The 22972-nt window shown below is 41.5% G+C and overlaps 1 protein-coding gene across 1 annotated transcript in view; it reads left to right on the top strand.

The window, feature by feature from the left end:
- The window catches only part of LOC141258050 (carboxypeptidase B-like), an 80344-nt gene extending 59331 nt beyond the window's left edge, over positions 1-21013 (top strand). The window contains exons 4-11 of the mRNA XM_073673050.1: positions 3756-3852; positions 3937-4038; positions 9187-9288; positions 11196-11306; positions 11387-11477; positions 16914-17116; positions 19799-19883; positions 20747-21013. Of these exons, the coding sequence (XP_073529151.1) occupies positions 3756-3852; positions 3937-4038; positions 9187-9288; positions 11196-11306; positions 11387-11477; positions 16914-17116; positions 19799-19883; positions 20747-20931 (976 nt within the window). The 3' untranslated portion in view covers positions 20932-21013. The remainder of the gene's footprint in view (positions 1-3755; positions 3853-3936; positions 4039-9186; positions 9289-11195; positions 11307-11386; positions 11478-16913; positions 17117-19798; positions 19884-20746) is intronic.
- Positions 21014-22972: the final 1959 nt, after the last annotated feature.

The following is a 22972-nucleotide window of genomic DNA, read 5'->3' as shown; positions in this document are numbered from 1 at the left end:
ATAGGGCCCGCAATCCTCGGTGTGGGGAGGATGTGTTCCGTCCCAAGGTCCGACTGGGTCCCGGCTTCCACTATGTTTACCCAGTGTGCCGTCAGAGAGATGTACCGTCCTTGGCCACAAGCACTTGTCCACGTGTCCGTTGTCAGGTGGACTCTCCCAGTAACTGCGTTGTTGAGGGCACGGCAGATGCTTTGGGACACGTGCTTGTGTAGTGCGGGGATGGCACACCGGGCAAAATAGTGTCGGCTGGGGACCGAGTACCGAGGGACGGCCACCGCCATAAGATTGCAGAAGGATTCCGTCTCCATCAGCCTAAAAGGCAGCATTTCCAATGCAAGCAGTCGTGAAATGTGCGAATTTAGGACTGTGGCCTGTGGGGCGTTAGCTGCGAATTTCCGCTTTCGTTCAAAGGTCTGGGATATGGACAATTGAACGCTGCGGTGGGACGTGGACGTGGACGTTGATGCTGTTTCTTGAGAAACTGCCATAACAAGTGAAGACTGAGAGGAGGGGGCATCTTTACATGCAGTATGGACAGGGGATTGCCTTGCACACACAACAGGGGGTTCTATTGCAAGCACAACAGTGGAAGAAGCAGTGGTGACACCCGCTGACACTGGTCATGGACCCTGGGTTTCGCCCCACAAAGTCGGGTGCTTTGCTGCCATGTGCCTGATCATGCTGGTGGTGGTCAGGCTGGTAGTTTTGTCACCCCTGCTGATGCTGGCATGGCAGGTGGAACATATGGCCTTTTTGGGGTTATCAGCAGAGTCTTTAAAAAAATTCCAGACTCTGGAAGACCTACCGCTTGTACTGGCAACGTCCCTCGTGTTGGTGTTACGGGAAACGGTTGCCTGCCTTCTGTCTGCGGCCACCACACTGCTTCTTCCTGCCTGTTGGGGTACTCTGCCTCCCTCCCCCTGTGTGTTGCTGGCCTCACTCTGCATGTCCTCCTTCCACGTTGGGTCAGTTACTAGATCATCCACCACCTCCTCCTCTTCCACTTGCGCACCACGATCCTCCTCCTCACTTCCTGGCAATTGTGTCTCGTCATCGTCCACCTCTTGTGACAGATTGCCAACGTCGACTTCCTGTGGCCGTGGCTGTTCAAATATTTGGGCATCGCAACATGGGACCTCCTCTTCCACCACTTCAAGCGTATCAGGTGAGGGGCCCAAATATGGAAATGGACCAGTGAACAGCTCTTCAGAGTGTCCAAGTGTGGGATCACTTGCTGTCTGACGACACTCGGCATGGTGGGAGGAAGGAGCATCAGGTTGAGGAGGAGTATGCGGCCGAGACTCACGGCTACTAAGAGTTGACCGTGTGGAAGACAGACCGGAGGTGGTGGTGCCCAGGTAACTGGAAGTAGTATCTGCTATCCAATTAATAACCTGTTCACACTGATCAGTTCTCAATACTGGTGTTGTTCTGTGCTTCCCTAGTAATTCGGTCAAGAAGTGGGAGCGAGAAGATGTGGCTGTTGGTTGTGGCACATTTTCACCTTGGCCACGGCCCAGTCCTCTGCACGAACCATCACCAGAACGTCCACTTCCACGTCCCTTGCCTCGCGCCTTGCCCATTGTAAATGAAGTAAAATAGCTTACACTTGCACTATCAATGGAAAAAGGGTAATAAAGAGTAGATTAGAACCGTGGAAGAGGAAAACCACAGTTATTGTTTACTGGGGTATACCACACTTTTTTAAATAGAGATGTTTGCGGCTGAACAGTGAGCGACACACTCAAACTGCTTTTTTTTTAGATACCAAAGGCCCAAAACTGGATAGTACAGCGATTTGACCCGTGGAACTGCGAAACCACACTGGGATGTCGGGCCTACACAAGACTATTTTCAATAGATATATTTTTGTGTCAAAACAGTCAGGAGACACTACTGTTTTTCTTTACGGAAAAAACTACCAAAACCTGAATAATAGAGATTTTTTACCGTGGGATGGCAAAACCACAGTTATTGTTTACTGGGGTATACCACACTTTTTTAAATAGAGATATTTGCGGCTGAACAGTGAGAAACACACTCAAACTGCTTTTTTTTAAGATACCAAAGGCCCAAAACTGGATAGTACAGCGATTTGACCCGTGGAACTGCGAAACCACACTGGGATGTCGGGCCTACACAAGACTATTTTCAACAGATATATTTTTGTGTCACAACAGTCAGGAAACACTACTGTTTTTCTTTACAGAAAAAACTACCAAAACCTGAATAATAGAGATTTTTTACCGTGGGATGGCAAAACCACAGTTATTGTTTACTGGGGTATACCACACTTTTTTAAATAGAGATATTTGCGGCTGAACAGTGTGCAACACACTCAAACTGCTTTTTTTTTAGATACCAAAGGCCCAAAACTGGATAGTACAGCGATTTGACCCGTGGAACTGCGAAACCACACTGGGATGTCGGGCCTACACAAGACTATTTTCAACAGATATATTTTTGTGTCACAACAGTCAGGAGACACTACTGTTTTTCTTTACAGAAAAAACTACCAAAACCTGAATAATAGAGATTTTTTACCGTGGGATGGCAAAACCACAGTTATTGTTTACTGGGGTATACCACACTTTTTTAAATAGAGATATTTGCGGCTGAACAGTGAGCGACACACTCAAACTGTTTTTTTTTTAGATACAAATGGCCCAAAATGGATAATACAGAGGTTTGAACTGTGGAAGTGCAAAATAACACCTCTGTTTCTCTAGCCTACACCAGACTATTTTCAACAGTTATATTTGTGTCTAAAAAATCAGAGACACGTTTTTTTTGGGGAGGGGGGGGGTCACACCAAAAGGTTAATAAGACGGGTATTTGTACAGTGTGAAGGGGGAAAAAAAAGGAGGATTTAGATGAAAAAAAAAGGATTTTTCCTGGCCCCCGACACCTGGTGCTAAGTCCAGCAATTTCAGCAACAGGAGCACACGGGACTGTAATGCAGCGTTTGCTGGTATAACCACTGTGTCTCCTATACAGCCTTCCTGCCTGGTATCTGGGATGGATATTAGTCCTGAAAAGGATTGTTTGTTTGTTCTGGCAGCCTTTACAGACCCTACACTAACTATTTCGCAGTTTATATCTCTCCCTAAATCAGCAGCGCTGTCCCTACACTGTCTAATCCGGAGCGACTGTGTCCAAGATGGCTGCGCCCCGTTTTAAATACTCGAGGTGACGCTGTGCGGCCAGCCAATCACTGTAATGCCCACAACCAACATGGCTGCAGCATTACAGTGACTGGCTGGCAATCCCTGCATGTTCATTGGCTCTGTAAAGAGCGCCAAACATGCAGGGCGGAGACCCGAGCTCCCGCCCGAGTAACCCGGAAATGCTCGGTGCTCGCCGAACATCCCGAGTAGCGTGATGCTCGGGCAAGTACCGAGCAGTGTCGAGCATGTTCGCTCAACACTAGTGGTGACACAAACCTCTGACAATGAGAATGGCGTTTTCAACTTGGAATAAATCACCATCATATCAGATGTGGAGTTTTGGTTTGTGGATAAATGTAATGTTATGTCACCCTGTATGGAAAATACCATGCACTGCTTATGGACCTCAGTCCATATAAAACACGAACATTTTGGACCTCCTTAGACTTGAATGTCTAAGTATGATTGTAACTCCTATACCTCCCTATGGTTATGCCCTTGGAATTTTATCAATAATTGATCAAATACATATTGCTGTGCTTCTATTCGTGCAATATATTAATATTATATATATGTATATTTTTTTAGGATCATGATTGATGATCTGCAGGTGGCTATGGAACATCAACTGAATAGTAATATCCGCTCAGTCCATAGCTATGAGAAGTACAATGATCTTGAAACGGTATAACTGTAAATAATCTGTCGACACATTTTATGAGAAGGAATTTTATGAGACACAGTATCTAAAACAGTTTTTCCTTCACAGATTTATGCCTGGTCTGCTAATATTGCAGCTCAAAATCCAGACCTTGTCTCACGCTCACAGATTGGAACATCGTATGAGGGTCGTCCTATCTACTTGCTGAAGGTACAGTACCTTAACCCTTGAAATGCATGATTACTGAAGTGAAGAATGAACTTTTAGGGAGATCCTGCCAGTTGTGATCACAGTGTGGATTTTAACTCATGCTGCACTCATATAGAAATATTCTATAAAGATATTATTAAGGTAAAATTCATTTCCATTTAGGACCCTTTCAAAGGTGAATAGGTGGACACAACTGAAGTTAGTGAAATGCTCAGATTCCCACTCCTCTCCCGACTAACATCTTGGGAATATGTTTAATTTAATAGGGTAGTACACATATTCCCTGATCTAGAAGACCAAACAACCCCAATGGCCACCAAACATTGCTAGCACAAGAGCCACAATTACCTGTGAATAGTAAAAGTCCCATCGAGTTGGAGTGACAATTCATCCATAGTACCAAAACATTCCCTGGCAGTAAGTGGATAACACTATATGAAGTTACATCACTCATACCATTATATAAAACTAGCTATTGAACCTGTTCTATGCCTGGGTGGCGAGCATTTTTATTGGTATATAGTCCCCTATCCTGGTCCATGCTCCCCCATCCTGGTATATGTTCCCCAACCTGCTCCTCCATCCTGGCATATGCTTCCCAACCTGCTCCTCCATTCTGATATATGCTCCCCAATCCTGGTATATGCTCCCCCATGCTGGTATATGCTTCCCCATGCTGGTATATGCTCCCCGATCCTGGTCCATGCTCCCCCATCCTGGTATATGCTTCCCCATCCTGTTAGGTGATCCCCCATCCTGGTATTTGCACCCCCATCCTGGTATATGCTCCCCCATCCTGGTATATGCTCCCCCATTCTGGTCCACGCTCCCTCAACCTGGTATATGCTCCCCCATTCTAGTCCCCCATCCTGGTATTTGCGCCCCATCCTGATCCATGCTCCCCCTTCCTGGTATTTGCTCCCCTATCCTGGTATATGTTCCCACATCCTGGTCCCTTATCCTGGTATATGCTCCCCCATCCTGGTATATGCTCCCCCATCCTGGTATTTGTGACCCCATCCTGGTCCATGCTCCCCCATCTTGGTATTTGCGCCCCTATCCTGGTATATGCTCCCACATCTTGGTCCCTAATCATGATATTTGTGCCCCCATCCTGCTCTCCCATAGTGCTATATGCTCCCCCATCCATTTATGTGCTCCCCCATCCTGGTATTTGTGCCCCATCCAGGTCCCCCATCCTGTTATGTGCTCCCCCATCCTGGTATATGCTCCCCCATCCTGGTATATACTCCCACATCTTGGTCCCCAATCCTGGTATAGGTTCCACCATCCTGTTATGTGCTCCCCCATCCTGGTATTTGTGCCCCCATCCTGGTCCCCCATCCTGTTATGTGCTGCTCTATCCTGGTATATACTCCCGCATCATGGTATTTGCGCCACCATCCTGGTCCTTCATCCTGTTATGTGCTCCCGCATTCTGTTATGTGCTCCCCCATCCCGGTATATGCTCCTCCATCTGGCCCTCCATCCTGGTATATGCTACCCCATCCTGGTCCACGCTGCCCCATACTGGTATATGCTCCCCCATCCTGCTCCCCCATCCTGGTAATTGCGCACCTACCCTGGTCCCCCATCCTGGTATCTGTGCCCTCATCCTGGTAATTGTGCCCCCATCCTGCACCCCCATCATGGTCTATGCATCCCCATCCTGGTCCACTCTCCCCCATCCTGGTATTTGCACCCTTATCCTGGTCCTCCATCCTGTTATGTGCTCCCCCATCCTGGTATATGCTCCCTCATCCTGGGTCCCCATCTTGTTATGTGCTCCTCCATCCTGTTATGTGCTCCCCCATCCTGGTCCCCCATCCTGTGATGTGCTCCCGCATCCTGGTCCCCCATCCTGTTATGTACTCCCCCATCCAGTCATGTGCTCTCCCATCCTGATCCCCTCTCCTGCTCCCCCATCCTGTTATGTGCTCCCCTATCCTGGTATATGCTCCCCCATCCATTCATCAACTAAATAAAAAAAACACTCCTACTCACCTTTCTATTGCTCCCCTGCAGCATGTCACCTGTGTTATTTTAATAAAATGGTGACAGAATCAGCGCCTGCATAGCGCGATATCTGGCACCATTTTAGTGAAGACACATTTTCAGAGAGACTTCAACAAAATGGCGCCGGAGTACGCGCATGCGCATACCGCGCTGTCCAATGCCATTCTGTTGAAGACACACTGCAAATGTATCTTCACTAAAATGGTGCCAGACATTGTGCTATGCGCAGGCGCTGATTCCGAGGCCACACTCCTCCCCCGGCCTCCGGCCCGAATAGAGGCACCACACTCTGGCAGGTATGTGCTTATGGCACTGGAGATTGCGGTATGCGTTCAGTGCCTACGCATACCGCGATCTCCGTTGCCACACTCCTCATCCCTGTCTGGGATGTGTTCTTCTGTTTCTGCTATGTCTCTTTCCTCATGTGCAGGTATTGCAGGACCTTAGGTATCCATGGTTATGGCCAATAGCAACTAGTTAACTGTCACTATATGAGTGGTTGTAACCATGGATACCTAAGGTCCTGCAGTGTCTGCAATTGTGCTAAGCGATATATTGAATCAGAAAAACGATACTACACTTTTAGGTATTTTTTAATATTATTATTATTACTCCTACTACATAAAGGTATCTTGGAGATGAGAATACCCCTTTAATGATGAGAACATAATTGTTTTTTTTTTTAAAAGTATGGGAAATGTTCAGTCGTTGGACAGTGGTTACATAATCCTGAGCTGAGAGTTAAGTGCCACAAGGAGTCAAGGTACCACATGTTTCTAATGAATAAAGGCCCCCATACCTATGAGATGAAGGTCATCCAACTCATCAATTTCTGCAGGATCAGCTGACCATCTATTGTATATGGGGGCATTCTGACTGCTCTCTAAAGCCACAGTCCCATTATCAGTATTTGGTCATTATTCGGTCAGTATTTTTTCTCAGGAGTGGGAGCCAAAACCAGGAGTGAGTGATAAATCCAGAATTGTTTCTATTATACCTTTTCTCTGATTTTTCCTCACCTGGTTTTGGCTCCCACTCCTGAGAAAAAATACTGACCGAATACTGATAGTGGGGTCGTGGCTTTAAGATGAAGTTGGGAGAACATAAGGTGGTTAGAGTTTAATCACTCGATCCTTTAGCTTGGGGATAGATAAGCCTCTGCCAAATGACTCTAGGAACAGCTCTCTTACATGATCTGCGCATTCCTGTATATGGGAGAGTCATGAGAGACAGATGACATCTTAACTGACTCCTGTGTGTAGCTAATTATGGCATAGTAGTAAACAGTAATGTTTTTTTCTATATTTTCCAATGCATCATATTTTCCATATGCCATTACTAGTACTACTGATCTAATCTGAAATAAGAGTCACCCTTAGGCAAACATTTCATCTTATTTCTGGATCCTTATGTGAATAATGAATGTTGTGAGAGGATAGAGAAGACTAAATGCATTGAGAGAACAGTATAGTAAGTGATTTCATACATATGGACTTCTTATGCATTCAGAGCATGTCCCATGGATATGACAAAAAATACAGTATATGATAAGGAATCAGAGTTTAATCTGCAAGAGATTATCAATAGATTATTACAAAAGTTGTCTCGTGCAATGTAGTTCTCTTGTACTGTGTAACCTCAACCGTACCACTGATTAAAAGCGTTCTGCCTATGCACAGTGCACATAGAAAGTTGCCAATCAGTGGTGTAGCAGAGGTAATGCAGAGAGCTCTTGCACCAAGAAGCTCAGTAAGTGATACATTGCTGGAATCAGGGTTGCTGTCCTTACAACATGCCTCTCTCATATAACATAGCAAATGCCTGGTGAATAGAAATGAGCAAATCGATCTGCGAAAGATCGAGTTTGAGTTCAATTTCCAGAAATTTGTGGTTCAAGTGAATTCAAATATCTTGAGTTTCGATTTGTGGTGCGCATAAAAAAAAACTTGCCCAAAATAATTTCCCATATTGCTAAATTATCAGAGAGCAGACTAATATCATTTTGTGCTGCCACGTGGACTTCCTAATAATCACAACACAAATCAGGGGTTCCCAGTCGACCTTACTTTATGCGGCAGAGTTGTTTTCCATCTGCAGAGTCACTGAGTAAGTCTTTCTCTTCTGTAGTCGAAGATCCACAAATTATTATTAGAAGTGAATTTTATTAGATATTACAGAATTGGCCACAGACATACAGTATATAGATAATGATAAAATCAGAGATGGAGCTTCAGTGGAAAGGGTTCCGCACATATTAGGTAAAAGACAGTATTAACCACCTGTGATCTAACAAAGAATCATCGGCACTAGTAAGACAGTAAAGAGATCGCAAAACACATTCTAAGTTTATGAAGCCATTCTGCTTAGCCATTGCTCCCTCTGTTTGGACCTTGTGCCCACAACCCGACACACGTTTTGTCTTGGCTTCCTCGAGGGTTTGAGAGGGGCTCTTTGTTAGATCACAAGTGGTTTATATTGTATTTTTACTATAATCTGTGTATGTACTGTATTATTTCCATCTATGCTGCCCCCCTTACCTCATGTGCGAGGACCCCATCCCACTTTTTCTATACTTGAGCCTCCATCTCTGATTTTATCATTATCTATACATGTCTGTGAACAATTTTGTATTATCTAATAAAATTCATTTCTTATTATAATTGGTGGATCTTCGACTCCATGTTCTTTTTGTAGCATATGTATCTAATGTTAGGAGTTTGTTCCCCTTTTACATTGGTAGGCTATTTTGTGTTTCGTGGACCTACAATTTTCTTTTTGTATAACTTCTTCCATTCGGATTATATTGATTTTCTTCTGTAGAGTGAAAGCTCTTAAAGTCAGCACGGTCCTCTCTCTCATCTGTAAAGTATTAGTTCTTATGGTCAGTTGGGATCTCTCTCTCCTCTATCCTATATGTATATTCCGGGCAATTAAAAACTTTGCAATATTGAGATTGGCGCAAATATATTCACTGAAAATAAATTTGGGGGAAAAATTTGTTGAAGCCAGCAAATTAGATTTTCAAATGTTCCACTCACCTCTACTTGTGACAGATTCCCTTTAATCATTTATTTTCGTTGTTTAAATAATCCAAAACCATATGTCATTAACTCAATGATTTGATTATTTCAGGTTGGGAAGCCTGGTGCAAACAAAAATGCCGTATTTATTGATTGTGGATTTCATGCAAGAGAATGGGTCTCTCCTGCATTCTGCCAGTGGTTTGTCAAAGAGGTACTGTATGTTGGTCAGCTAAGAAGCTAAAGCATGACATATGATAATGACATTATAACAGATTATTCTCTTTATTTGATTTGTATACTTAAACTAAATACAGTACAGACCAAAAGTTTGGACACACCTTCTCATTTAAAGATTTTTCTGTATTTTCATGACTATGAAAATTGTACATTCACACTGAAGGCATCAAAACTATGAATTAACACATGTGGAATTATATACTTAACAAAAAAGTATGAAACAACTGAAAATATGTCTTATATTCTAGGTTCTTCAAAGTAGCCACCTTTTGCTTTGATGACTGCTTTGCACACTCTTGGCATTCTCTTGATGAGCTTCAAGAGGTAGTCAGTGGAAATCGTCTTCCAACAATCTTGAAGGAGTTCCCAGAGATGCTTAGCACTTGTTGGCCCTTTTGCCTTCACTCTGCGGTCCAGCTCACCCCAAACCATCTCGATTGGGTTCAGGTCTGGTGACTGTGGAGGCCAGGTCATCTGGCGTAGCACCCCATCACTCTCCTTCTTGGTCAAATAGCCCTTACACAGCCTGGAGGTGTGTTTGGGGTCATTGTCCTGTTGAAAAATAAATGATGGTCCAACTAAACGCAAACCGGATGGAATAGCATTCCGCTGCAAGATGCTATGGTAGCCATGCTGGTTCAGTATGCCTTAAATTTTGAATAAATCCCCAACAGTGTCACCAGCAAAGCACCCCCACCCCATCACCCCTCCTCCTCCATACTTCACGGTGGGAACCAGGCATGTAGAGTCCATCTGTTCACCTTTTCTGCGTCACACAAAGACACGGTGGTTGGAACCAAAGATCTCAAATTTGGACTCATCAGACCAAAGCACAGATTTCCACTGGTCTAATGTCCATTCCTTGTGTTCTTTAGCCCAAACAAGTCTCTTCTGCTTGTTACCTGTCCTTAGCAGTGGTTTCCTAGCAGTTATTTTACCATGAAGGCCTGCTGCGCAAAGTCTCCTCTTAACAGTTGTTAAAGAGATGTGTCTGCTGCTAGAACTCTATGTGGCATTGACCTGGTCTCTAATCTGAGCTGCTGTTAACCTGCGATTTCTGAGGCTGGTGACTCGGATAAACTTATCCTCAGAAGCAGAGATGACTCTTGGTCTTCCTTTCCTGGGGCGGTCCTCATGTGAGCCAGTTTCTTTGTAGCGCTTGATGGTTTTTGCAACTGCACTTGGGGACACTTTCAAAGTTCTCCCAATTTATCGCACTGACTGACTTTCATTTCTTAAAGTAATGATGGCCACTCATTTTTCTTTACTTAGCTGCTTTTTTCTTGCTATAATACAAATTCTAACAGTCTATTCAGTAGGACTATCAGCTGTGTATCCAACAGACTTCTGCACAACACAACTGATGGTCCCAACCCCATTTATAAGGCAAGAAATCTCACTTATTAAACCTGAGAGGCACACCTATGAAGTGAAAACCATTTCCGGTGACTACCTCTTGAAGCTCATCAAGAGAATGCCAAGAGTGTGCAAAGCAGTCATCAAAGCAAAAGGTGGTTACTTTGAAGAACCTAGAATATAAGACATATTTTCAGTTGTTTCACACTCTTTTGTAAAGTATATAATTCCACATGTATTAATTCATAGTTTTGAGGCCTTCAGTGTGAATGTACAATTTTCATAGTCATGAAAATACAGAAAAATCTTTAAATGAGAAGGTGTGTCCAAACTTTTGGTCTGTACTGTATTTAGTTTAAGTATACAAATCAAATAAAGAGAATAATCTGTTATAATGTCATTATCAAAAACACTCTCTATACTTAAATAATTAGCTGTTGACATGCAATTATATGGGAAATTTCAGTACTGAGCTGCTATTTAAAAGGATTGCTTAGTGTATTCATTACTTCTCTTACATTAAAGGCTGTGAATTCTTATGGCTCAGATGCTGAATTTACAAATCTGCTCGACAAACTGGATTTCTATGTTCTTCCAGTCTTAAACGTTGATGGCTATGTGTACACCTGGACTAATGTGAGTAATATATGTTAAACCATTTTTCATTGAACAATTTGTTATTTAGCATTGTGTGAAGTAATGGAGTATTTTTATAGGACCGTATGTGGAGGAAAACCCGTTCTCCCAACAAAAATACCAACTGTGTTGGTACCGACCCAAACCGAAACTTTGATGCTGGATGGTGCAGTAAGTTGATAATTTACAACATAGAGTTTACGACTAAATCATTGTAATGAATATAGTAAAGCCTATGTATCTTTACCGAATTGATAAACTATCTCCCTTGACTTGAACTGTGTACATGGCTATTGCCCTTAAATGAAAGCAATTCTTCAATAATGGCAAAATGGTTGAAAAATGCATAGTCGTAAAGGTAGGAATGCCTCATTATATGAGTAACAGAAATCATAATAAAAAGATGCAAAGCAAACACAAGTCAAACCTGAGAAGCGCACAACAGGCCATAATAAACAATATACTTTAATAAATATGCATAATAAACAATATACTTTGCTCTGTTCATCCTTTTGGGATCCCCCATTGGGATCATCTCTATGAGCCAGGGTGGAGGTGCATTGACAGGTAGCATCGGGCAGACTCAAGCCATCCATATAATGATGTCCTGTCAATCATCTAAATAGTCGTTAATCGCCTTGTAATAAACCTTTTTACTTGCAGTGGTCACATAATTTCCCCACTAAAATAAGCTGTTTGTTGAGGTCTCAGGAGGTAGATCTGAGCTGATCAAGAGATCAGTGACAGCTCTTAGATTAAAGGGGCAGCTTCCAATAAGACAGTGTATGGCTCAAATTGAGTCAGAATTATGGAGTTCATATCTTGCACTTTATTAATTGTTTTAGACATTCTTTAGCCTCCCTCTGAAAGAGGAGTGACTTTGTGAAAAATGGGTGTACTTTTAGATGGAAAGGGAGTAGTGTATTATGGACCACTTTGATTTACTGCAAGGTTTATATCCCACAATGAGCTTTGACAATACGTAATTAAAGTTCCAGCAAAGTAGATTGGATTTATAGAAATCTCATGCCCATTATGCTTTTTTTTCACTGTGTAAACTGACCTGTGGGCCGTGTTTAAATCCATAACATGTTAATTTCTCTTGCGGGTACACTAAGTTTTATGTGCGAATTTCCCTCATAGAATTGCTTTAGTTGTGGAAAATCTGCAGGTAAAATAAGGATATGCATTTTTAGTGCATTTCCAATGTGGAAACGCACTAAAAACAAATGTAATCGGTACATGTGTAGGAAAGTGGACAAAAGAAAAGAAAACAGTTGAAGTTGATGTATAGCTGAGTTATTGCAAGCGAGCTCCGCCATCTGCTGGTCAAAGGTGAAAGTGACAGTATAGGAGGAATTACAGTAGTAGGAACTTAATAGGGGGAACTCATGTTCCCACAGGAAGAGTTTAATAGACAACACCAGGTCAGGTGGCACCTGTGTCGCAGTGACTAATTATAAAAGGCCTGGCTGGGCCTAGAAGAGGCAGTTGGCACCAGAGCTTAGACCAGGACAAGTCGTGTGTCTGCTAGGTGGGCTACAGCCACAATCGCCACAGAAGGGTCTAGTAGTGGTCAGATGCTGGAAAAGACCTGAGCTGAGAGAAAGATCAGTGACCTGAACTGATAGGAAGATCTGTGACAGTAGGCAGAGCCAGTAGAAGATTCGTACCCTGCACCAGTAGAAGATTCGTACTCTGCGCCAGTAGAAGATTCGTACCCTGTGTCAGTAGAAGATTCGTACCCTGCGCCAGTAGAAGATTCATACCCTGCGCCAGTAGAAGATTTGCACCCTGCACCAGTAGAAGATTTGTACCCTGCGCCAGTAGAAGATTTGTACCCTGCGCCAGTAGAAGATTCGTACCCTGTGTCAGTAGAAGATTCATACACTGCGCCAGTAGAAGATTCGTACCCTGCGCCAGTAGAAGATTTGTACCCTGCGCCAGTAGAAGATTTGTACCCTGCGCCAGTAGAAGATTTGTACCCTGCGCCTGTAGAAGATTTGTACCCTGCGCCAGTAGAAGATTCGTACCCTGCGCCAGTAGAAGATTCGTACCCTGTGTCAGTAGAAGATTCATACACTGCGCCAGTAGAAGATTCGTACCCTGCGCCAGTAGAAGATTCGTACCCTGCGCCAGTAGAAGATTTGTACCCTGCGCCAGTAGAAGATTCATACCCTGCACCAGTAGAGGATCCCTAACCAGCACCAGGAGACAATCCGGCTGTAGCAGAGGACAGTTCCTGTGGGCCGCTACTTCCAGTGCAGATGTACAGAACAGGATGGGGTCATGCTTCAGGGAACGGAGATGGCCAGTGCGACAAACACAATGTATATCTAGTGACTCACATATTAAAGACTTGCGGCCTAGCAGGAAATACCGGTAACCCCCGCTAGGGCCAGTTTAACGAGGAGAGGTGTTTGTAGAGATTACAATGGGGACAGCCAAGTACTGAGAGTGACACCCGTGAAGTCGAGACATAAATGCATTAACAGTCGTTTAACTGCTAGATATTGTATTCAGTTGTATTGCTGTGTCATAATATATTGTATTGACCCTGCTACTGTAACCTAATATATAGTGCTTACTTGCATATATACAGCATACTTATAAATAGATTTTCCCTTCTGTGATAGTTAAATAAAACTGTTGGTTACGTACCACTGTCTCGTCACTGTCTGCTCTGTTGCATCCAAGTAACCTGCTTACACATGGATGTATCAATAAGTTTTGTCAAAGCCAAAGACTGGGAAGTATCAAAAACAAATCAGCTTTATTTTAAACATGACACACCAAAAAGTCAAAAACGCAATAAAAATGCATATATATAAACTAACTCAAATACGCAATGAAAAAAAAGCAAATAACCTAGTTTAGCTAATGGGTGCAGAAAATGAAAAACTCACCAAATGCTCATCATAGGAATGTAGCCTAAAGTGGTGTACAGTAAATTAACAAGGAGATGGTGGAAAATCAGAGAAAGGTGTCTAAATGTTTAAATTTTATCATACCAAATGAGCCACTGTGAAGAAATTGGTTAAATTATTACAATCCTAAATTGTCAAAATGAATGACAGTATTAATAGATTTGTCCCAATACCTTTCATTCACACAGTAATAATCGTTCATCATAAAAAGACTATTAACTGAGAATGTCCAGTACTCCAAACTGCAAAAAGTGCAAAAATAAATGTATTATAGTAGTGGTGGTGAATATCCCTACAGTATACACCGAAGACACTAATAGGAACTCGTCGACATATAGGGCATAACAGTCGTTTGAAAATTTGCAGCATCACCTGAAATCCACAAAGGTTTTTTATTTCTGCTATTTGTAAAAGTGGTTTTGACAAACTCCATGAATGTTCATTCAGTTGTTTAATGTTGCTGAAAAAAAGCAGATCACAGACATGGCACAAAACTAAAGTTATTTCAAATGGCAACTTTATGGCTTTAAGAAACACTAAAAGAAATCAAGAAAAAAAATGTGGTACCCAGTAAGAGTAATTTTTTTCAGACCAAGCAGAGGGAAAAAAATTATGGAATCACTCAATTCTGAGGAAAAAATTATGGAATCACCCTGTAAATTTATATTTCCAAAACTAACACCTTCATCAAATTAGATCTGCTCGTTAGTCTACATCTAAAAAGAAGTGATCACACCTTGGAGAGCTGTTGCACCAAGTGGACTGACATGAATCATGGCTCCAACACAAGAGATGTCAATTGAAACAAAGGAGAGGATTATCAAACTCGTAAAAGAAGGTAAATCATCACGCAATGTTGCAAAAGATGTTGGTTGTTCACAGTCAGCTGTGTCTAAAATCTGGACCAAATACAAACAACATGGGAAGGTTGTTAAAGGCAAACATACTGGTAGACCAAGGAAGAGATCAAAGCGTCAAGACCAGAAACTTAAAGCAATATGTCTCCAAAACAGGAAATGCATAACAAAACAAATGAGGAACGAATGGGAGGAAACTGGAGTCAATGTCTGTGACCGAACTGTAAGAAACCGCCTAAAGGAAATGGGATTTACATACAGAAAAGCTAAACAAAAGCCATCATTAACACCAAAACAGAAAAAAACAAGCTTACAATGGGCTAAGGAAAAGCAATCGTGGACTGTGGATGACTGGATGAAAGTCATATTCAGTGATGAATCGCGAATCTGCATTGGGCAAGGAGATGATGCTGGAACTTTTGTTTGGTGCCGTTCCAATGAGATTTATAAAGATGACTGCATGAAGAGAACATGCAAATTTCCACAGTCATTGATGATATGGGGCTGCATGTCAGGTAAAGGCACTGGGGAGATGGCTGTCATTACATCTTCAATAAATGCTCAAGTTTACATTGATATTTTGGACAGTTTTCTTATCCCATCAATTGAAACGATTTTGGGGATGATTACATCATTTTTCAAGATGATAATGCATCCTGCCATAGAGCAAAAACTGTGAAAACATTCCTTGAAAGAAGACACATAAGGTCAATGTCATGGCCTGCAAATAGTCCGGATCTCAATCCAATTGAAAATCTTTGGTGGAAGTTGAAGAAAATGGTCCATGATAAGACTCAAACCTGCAAAGCTGATCTGGCAACAGCAATCAGAGAAAGTTGGAGCCAGATTGATGAAGAGTACTGTTTGTCACTCATTAAGTCCATGCCTCAGAGACTGCAAGCTGTTATTAAAGCCAGAGGTGGTGCAACAAAATACGAGTGATGTATTGGAGTATTCTTTTGTGTGTTTGTTTTTCATGATACCATAATTTTTTCCTCAGAATTGAGTGATTCCATAATTTTTCCCCTCTGCTTGGTCTGAAAAAAATTACCCTTATTGAGTACCACCATTTTTATCTTGATTTCTTTTAGTGTTTCTTAATGCCATAAAGTTGCCATTTGAAATTACTTTAGTTTTGTGCAATGTCTGTGATCTGCTTTTTTTCAACAACATTAAACAACTGAATGAACATCCTCCGAGCCCAGTGATTCCATAATTTTTGCCAGGGGTTGTAGTAGAATGGTAAATAGCTCTGTGATGACACAACTATGTCTATTTCAGTTTGTGTCAGTAGCATTTTTCTGTAATTATTTAATAGTTTAGGCTGTTTTGTAGTATTATTTCTTTTTCTTTACATTACAGAAATATATGCTGATGGTTGTGTAACAATATTATTCCTGACATATAAAACTGTTATTGCATTTGCATCTAGTTTTCTGTTCGCGCATTTCTTTTTTACTTTCACCATTGTGGATGTGGTTTTGGGTTTCCAACCGTTATAGGCTAATTAATCAATTTAGAAAAGTTGCAAAATGTTGGCGCAAATGTATTCTGGTTTCCTGGATAGTGGCTTAATTTCTGCCTGAAATTTTGAGACTTTTTGCTATTTAAAGTCACAAAACGTATTAAAGACAAAAAGAAAAGTGCATTTTTAATTTGCACAAAATTCATCCCATTTTGAAGAACTTGGTACAAAAAAAATACAAATATCACAAGACAAAATAAAAAGTGAGTTATAAAAAATTGCAAATGATGCATCGAACCCTGTATTTTGTAATAAAATGTAACACATTTTGTCAAACTGACTTTGTGTTTTTTTTAAGCTGCTGGAGCAACGTCAAGTCCCTGCAGCGAGATTTACTGTGGCACCACTCCGGAATCAGAGAGTGAAACTAGAGCTCTCGGTGATTTCATCCGCAGCAATCTTTCTTCCATCAAAGCCTACCTGACCATTCATTCCTATTCCCAGATGTTGCTCTTCCCCTACTCCTACACGCAGAAACTAGCACCACATTATGAGGAACTGGTGAGTACTTTGCAGATTTGTTATAAATGAATTGTCCACCTAGTACAGTTGAAACATTCTTTACTTTAGATGTATGTGATTTGTCCAAAGTCGGGAAGAGTGAAGACAGTGCTCAATGGCTGCCGGGATCGCGTGACATAACAATGTCAAGCAATCCCATGGAGAGCAAGTGCCAACACCGATGGAAAGGAGTCGGCACCGGAGGTGAGTATAAGTGTTGTTATTTTACAGAGGAAAACATAGGGATTGAGAAGGGGTTGAATGAGTAGTGGACAACCCCTTTAAGAGAGTTAGATTCCCAGTATATAATAGAGGATATGTCACCAGATTCCACAATATAAGCTACAAACATTATTACATAGATATCTTCACAGAACTGGATAGATCTATCATAGATCTAGACCTAATGAGGTTGGTGTATGTACTTTGAAAACTATTTCCAACTAATTCACAAAAGTTAGTTTGCCTTCCTCTGGGCCAACACTGTCCAATTGTTTCCAAATGTTTGCAACATTAATGTTATACCTGTTATGTCTTATCTGGGGAGGTGGGTCCTCAAAGCCATTGGACTGGATCAGTGATTTCCAAACTCAAGCCTTCCCGGCCCACAACAGATCATGTTTTCAGGATTTCCCCAGTATTTTACAGATGAGAGAACCTGTGGCAATTTATGATGTGTTGACAATAATTCCATCACCTGTGCAATACTAAGGAAGTCTTGAAAACATGACCTGTTGGAGCCATGATGACTGGAGTTTGGGAAAAACTGGTCTGGATGAACAGCTTTTGTGCATTAGGATGGCTGAATTGAGAGTGAAGTGGTGTTGAATATATAATAGATTGTAAAGGAGATACCAAACTGGTGTATTAGAGCTAGAACAATGATGACGGATATAGTAAAACTAGAACAGCATTGACTGAAGTAGCAGAACAAGAATAGTGATCATTAAGGATGAGCGGACCTGTGGATGTTCGGGTTTGGCCGAACTGTTCAAAATTCTGGTAGGTATCCGAACTTGACCCCAAATCTGAACCCAATAAAAGACAATGGCGACCCGATCTTTGGTGCTTTAAAATGGCTATGAAATGCTCATAGTAAGGGCTAGGGGGATGCAAAAGGAAGCTAAATGGGGGTAAGAGCAGGACAATTGTCCTGCAAACAAATATGGATAGGGAAATAACTTTAAATGATAAAGAATAAAAAAAATGAAAAAAGGTTATAATCTTGAACCAGAACATAGAGGTCCAAGTGGAGGAGGAGGTTGAGGAGGAGGTGAAAGTGGCAGAGGAAGGTGGAAGAGGCGTCGGAGGAGGAGGTAGCCACCACTGCTGTTTTTGTGCTTTGTTTTTTTTCATAGATTTTTTTGGGGGGGGCTCTGAAAATAGGCAGTGTAATTATCTGCTGGCTACTCTCTCTCTGTATACAGGCCGTGTAATACACACATATAGCAGCATACCACGGGTGGCGTCACAAATCTTTATCCCAAAAAAAAAACTTTATTCACCGATTGACTTTACTTAATTGACCGCCCTGGGCCACGGACCGGGTCACTGCCACCGTGACTACCCCTAAAAGAACTGGCCCGGCCACCGAGTACCCTACGGCCCCAGGGGGCGCATCAGAATCCAACCAGATCAGCTATGTTACTGCCTGATATTATATATCTACCTTAATTGCATCCTTTGTGCTCATCAATTTTATTTATCCATTTTGTAACTGATATTTAGAGGGTTTGGATTCAGGTATCTTGTAAAAGGAGTAAAAATAATTTTTGTCCAGAATTTGCACACTGTGACTGGCACAATTGTATAGGTTGTGGTACATCGGAAATACTCTGCAAAGGTTTCTATGTGGTTGAAACTGTTTTATGAATACTGTGATGATGGCACAATGTTTTGATGGTATTTTTTGGCACAATGTTATGTGGAATTCTGTAGTGATGATATTGTTTTACTAAATGGCCTACTGTTCATTATGGGCACTAATTGAGGCATTGATTCAAGATTGCAACACTGTAAAGCCAATTTTTGATGCTGATGTGTTGATGATATAAACCTGATCACTTGGAACATTATCCTCAATACGCAGGCAGAAACATAGGATTGTCTTTAGGGTTGGTTTTTAAGATGTGGTAGGGTAAAAAGTAGCGGGGATATGCAGCATTAAGTTCATGACAAAGGCTCCTATGCAGCAGCTAGATATTAAAATGGATGCAAAAAACAGTGAGTTGGTCTCCCTGATGTATAAATTATAAAGCACATCAAGTCAACCAGCAGTAAAGTATATAATCTGTGATTGTGATTTAACACAGATATGATTTGCAGTTTAAAACCCCATATAAAGAAATACAAAACGTATTGTTATAGTCAGATATAATGATATTGTCAAGATGAATAATTTATTCATCAATTAAAATTGAGTCTCATATTACAAAAGAAATGAATCAGTCACAAAGACTGTAATGAGCTACTGTCAGAATTAGAAAATCTTCTTGTCCTTTTAGATGGGTAAGTGATGAACATGAAGAAGTATATCATAATCATTGTCATGAAATAACATAATCCACACTGACAATAGAGAAGATTAAAAGTTGACCATAAATATTGCAAAGTAACCAGTGTATTTGGAATTGACAATTATTAATATATATGGCTTAATTTGTGTCATTTTTCTATTTCCAGCTGTCTCTCTCAGAAGGAGCAGTTAATGCATTATCCTCATTATATGGTACAGTTTACACATATGGACCAGGAGGGAAAACAATCTGTAAGTTTTTTTCATCTATTTCTAGCATTTATAATAGAGACAAAATATGACAACTAGAGATGAGCAGATTAGACAAAACTCAAATTCGCCTGTTCACATGGATTTTCCCAGAAAACTTGATTCAGAGAGAAGTTATTCTCCTTAGTCCCTTATTATGCTCTGGGGTCTCTGCAGACTCCAGACCACAATAAATGTAAGATGTAAAAAATAAAAAGAAATCCTTATACTCACCCCACCACTCACCTCTCCAACCCCTCCGCTCCTCACCGTCACCGTCCAATCCTCGTCGCATTTTCTTATCACTGCCACTGAGTGCTGGACCCTCACAAGGGGATCAGTGGGAATCAGTTACCACATTTATTCTTCACAATCTGTGTGGAACATAAAACAGATAAAAAGACCCTGATTCCAGTGGTGTGTCACTTATTGGGCGTTTTTATCTGCTAGTATTTACAATGATGAGCTCTTACTAACCCCGTAGACATTATTGATGGTAATCTTTATGCGTAAATCAGCTATCTGTGTAATATGGACGATACTAGAGCATGCTGAGTTTTTTTCACACTGGTCCAAGGTCCATGTGAAAAATAGCCCACATGAACTAGCACACAGACATTGGGTCTGTGTGTTGTCCAATTTCCACAAGGACAGTCCATGGACAAAAAAATGTGTTCATGTGAGCATACTCTTAACTGTGTTTGATCCCACCAGGGCATCATCCATTAATATGGTGGACCAGGCCAACTAAACTTTCCCTTATTTAATCGGAACATACATAGAAATTTTGATGGTTCTGTTACCTCAGCTAAAGTGTCTTGTGTTGAAATAACTTTCTACTTCTTCATGTTCTTACTTATCCACAGATCTGGCGGCTGGAGGTTCTGATGACTGGGCTTATGATACCGGTATTAAATATTCTTTTACCTTCGAGTTGCGTGATACAGGAAAATATGGCTTTGTGCTACCCGAGTCTGAGATTAAGGAGACCTGTGAAGAAACAGTGCTGGCTGTCAAATACATTTCTAATCACGTCCTGAATAATGCTTAATAAAATGACCCCAAGTAATTATATTTTGATCTTGTGAAGTAATTGAAGACAATATAAGAAAATATAACTAATTATCAGGTCACCTTTGTCACTTTGTCCTTTTGTTTGTGCATGAAATGACACCTACTGTATATATTAGACAACTGCGCTAATATAAAGCTATTGTTGATGACCTTACATGCAGGTGAGATCAAGCTGTGGATGGGGCCAAGTCTCGTGTGGATCCATGGGGCATCAACAGCACATCTGCCGCACTGTCAGCCTGAGATTTCTGCCCTGGATCCTGTTATAGGCATATTCCTCCCATGTCAGCATACCCTTAGGTGGCCAGGCTCAGTATTCCATAGACAATTACACATGACTTACAATTGCCAGCATCACGTTGTATATGGCAGTAGTGCACTGCAACAAGAATACATGTCTTTTTGGCACAGCAGTTGCGCAATATTTTTATACCATGCACTAGCACTAAGAATATGTAAATAACAACTGACATTATAATGTGCCCTATATCCTTTAAGATGTTCCATAGCTAAGATGGGAATAATTCCGTTCATGTGCTGCTGATCACTGGATGTGGTTATGGAAAAAGCTTAGGGCAGCTGAGCAGAGTTGTAGTACAGTAAACTACTTTATGTAGTTTCTGTAAGTCCTGATTTACAGAAACACAGCAGCTCCTTGCATCAGACTGTTTCTGTATCATTGCAACACCTACGCCGACTGCAAGAAGAATTAAGACAAAGCACATAATTGCTTGTCATGGGGGTGGAGTAAATTGAGTTTTTTCTTTTAAGCTTTTTTTTTATTTCAGCGCTGGAGTGGTGCTATTAATCTAAGTTCAATGACCGTAGTATTGTACTTACCATCTGCCACCTTCATCTATTCCTGGCGCAGCTCCTGTCCTGCACCACCATCTTGTGACCATAACTTCTGAATGACCAGAAGTCAGCGGTAACAGTCACCAGCTCCCAAAGTAAGTCCATGAGAGCCTCGTTCTGACCTCATAGACTTACATTGAGTTGTGACTTCCAGATCACCCAGCAATCACTGGAGTGATCTAGCAGATCACATACTGCTGGAGACCGACCGGGGCGGAGCTGATAACAGATGAAGATGGCGACTGGTAAGTATGAGACTAGAGCAGGGAATTTAGATTAGTTGCACCACTCCAGCGCTGCAATTAATATAACGCTGGGGTGGGACTTTAATTGGCTCAAATGAAGTATAAGAGGATTACTGTGTGAAGAAGCTGATGGAGGGGATTACTGTGCTGGGCACTAATAATATTTTGTGGGTACTAATACTATTGTAAGGGGGCTATAACAGGGACATTACTTAGTGGGACCACTATTATTACTATTATGAGGGCACAAATGGTGGTCATTAGTGTGTGAGGGCACAAAGAGCATTATTAAAATCGTGTTGGTGCACAAAAGCGGCATTAATACCATAGAGAGGAACTAAATGTTGCTATTAATTTATGGTGGCATAAAGGGGGCACTATTGCCATGTGTTATTGCTTGTGGGCACAGAGGGGAATCTATTACTGTGTAGAGGCAAAGAGGGGGGCACTTTTATTGTGTGAAGGCACAGAGGGGGCACTATTATTGTGTAGAGGTAGAAATGTGAATTGCTACTATTGAGGGGTACTATTATTCTGTGGGGCACCGGGGGAGTATTATTACTGGGGTACTTAGGATGGGTATAGTACTACGTGATTTGTGTAGAAAGCACTGGAAAAGAGATCACTCAAAAGACTCCAGTGTCTTACATTCTGCAGAGACGGGTCTTGGATGGAAGAATTATAATCTAACTGGATAGAGAAGAAAAGGGAAATGAGAACATCACTGATGAGTTACTGCATTTATCAGTACATTATACCCATGTATGATCTACAGACCGGCTGTGTACATCTGGTAACTACCAAATATATACATAGTATTTGAAGAGGTTTTTTTTAGCAGATCCGCTTAAAAAAATGGCTGGAAAAAATTGCACTAAAAACAACTGAACAACTTAATCATTTCTATTGTAAAACCTC

The sequence above is a fragment of the Phyllobates terribilis genome, unplaced genomic scaffold (assembly GCF_046119375.1).
Source record: "Phyllobates terribilis strain yellow unplaced genomic scaffold, ASM4611937v1 Scaffold_3__8_contigs__length_932513732, whole genome shotgun sequence".
NCBI classification, from domain to species: Eukaryota; Metazoa; Chordata; class Amphibia; order Anura; family Dendrobatidae; genus Phyllobates; species Phyllobates terribilis.
This window is presented reverse-complemented; position numbering and strand designations above follow the sequence as displayed.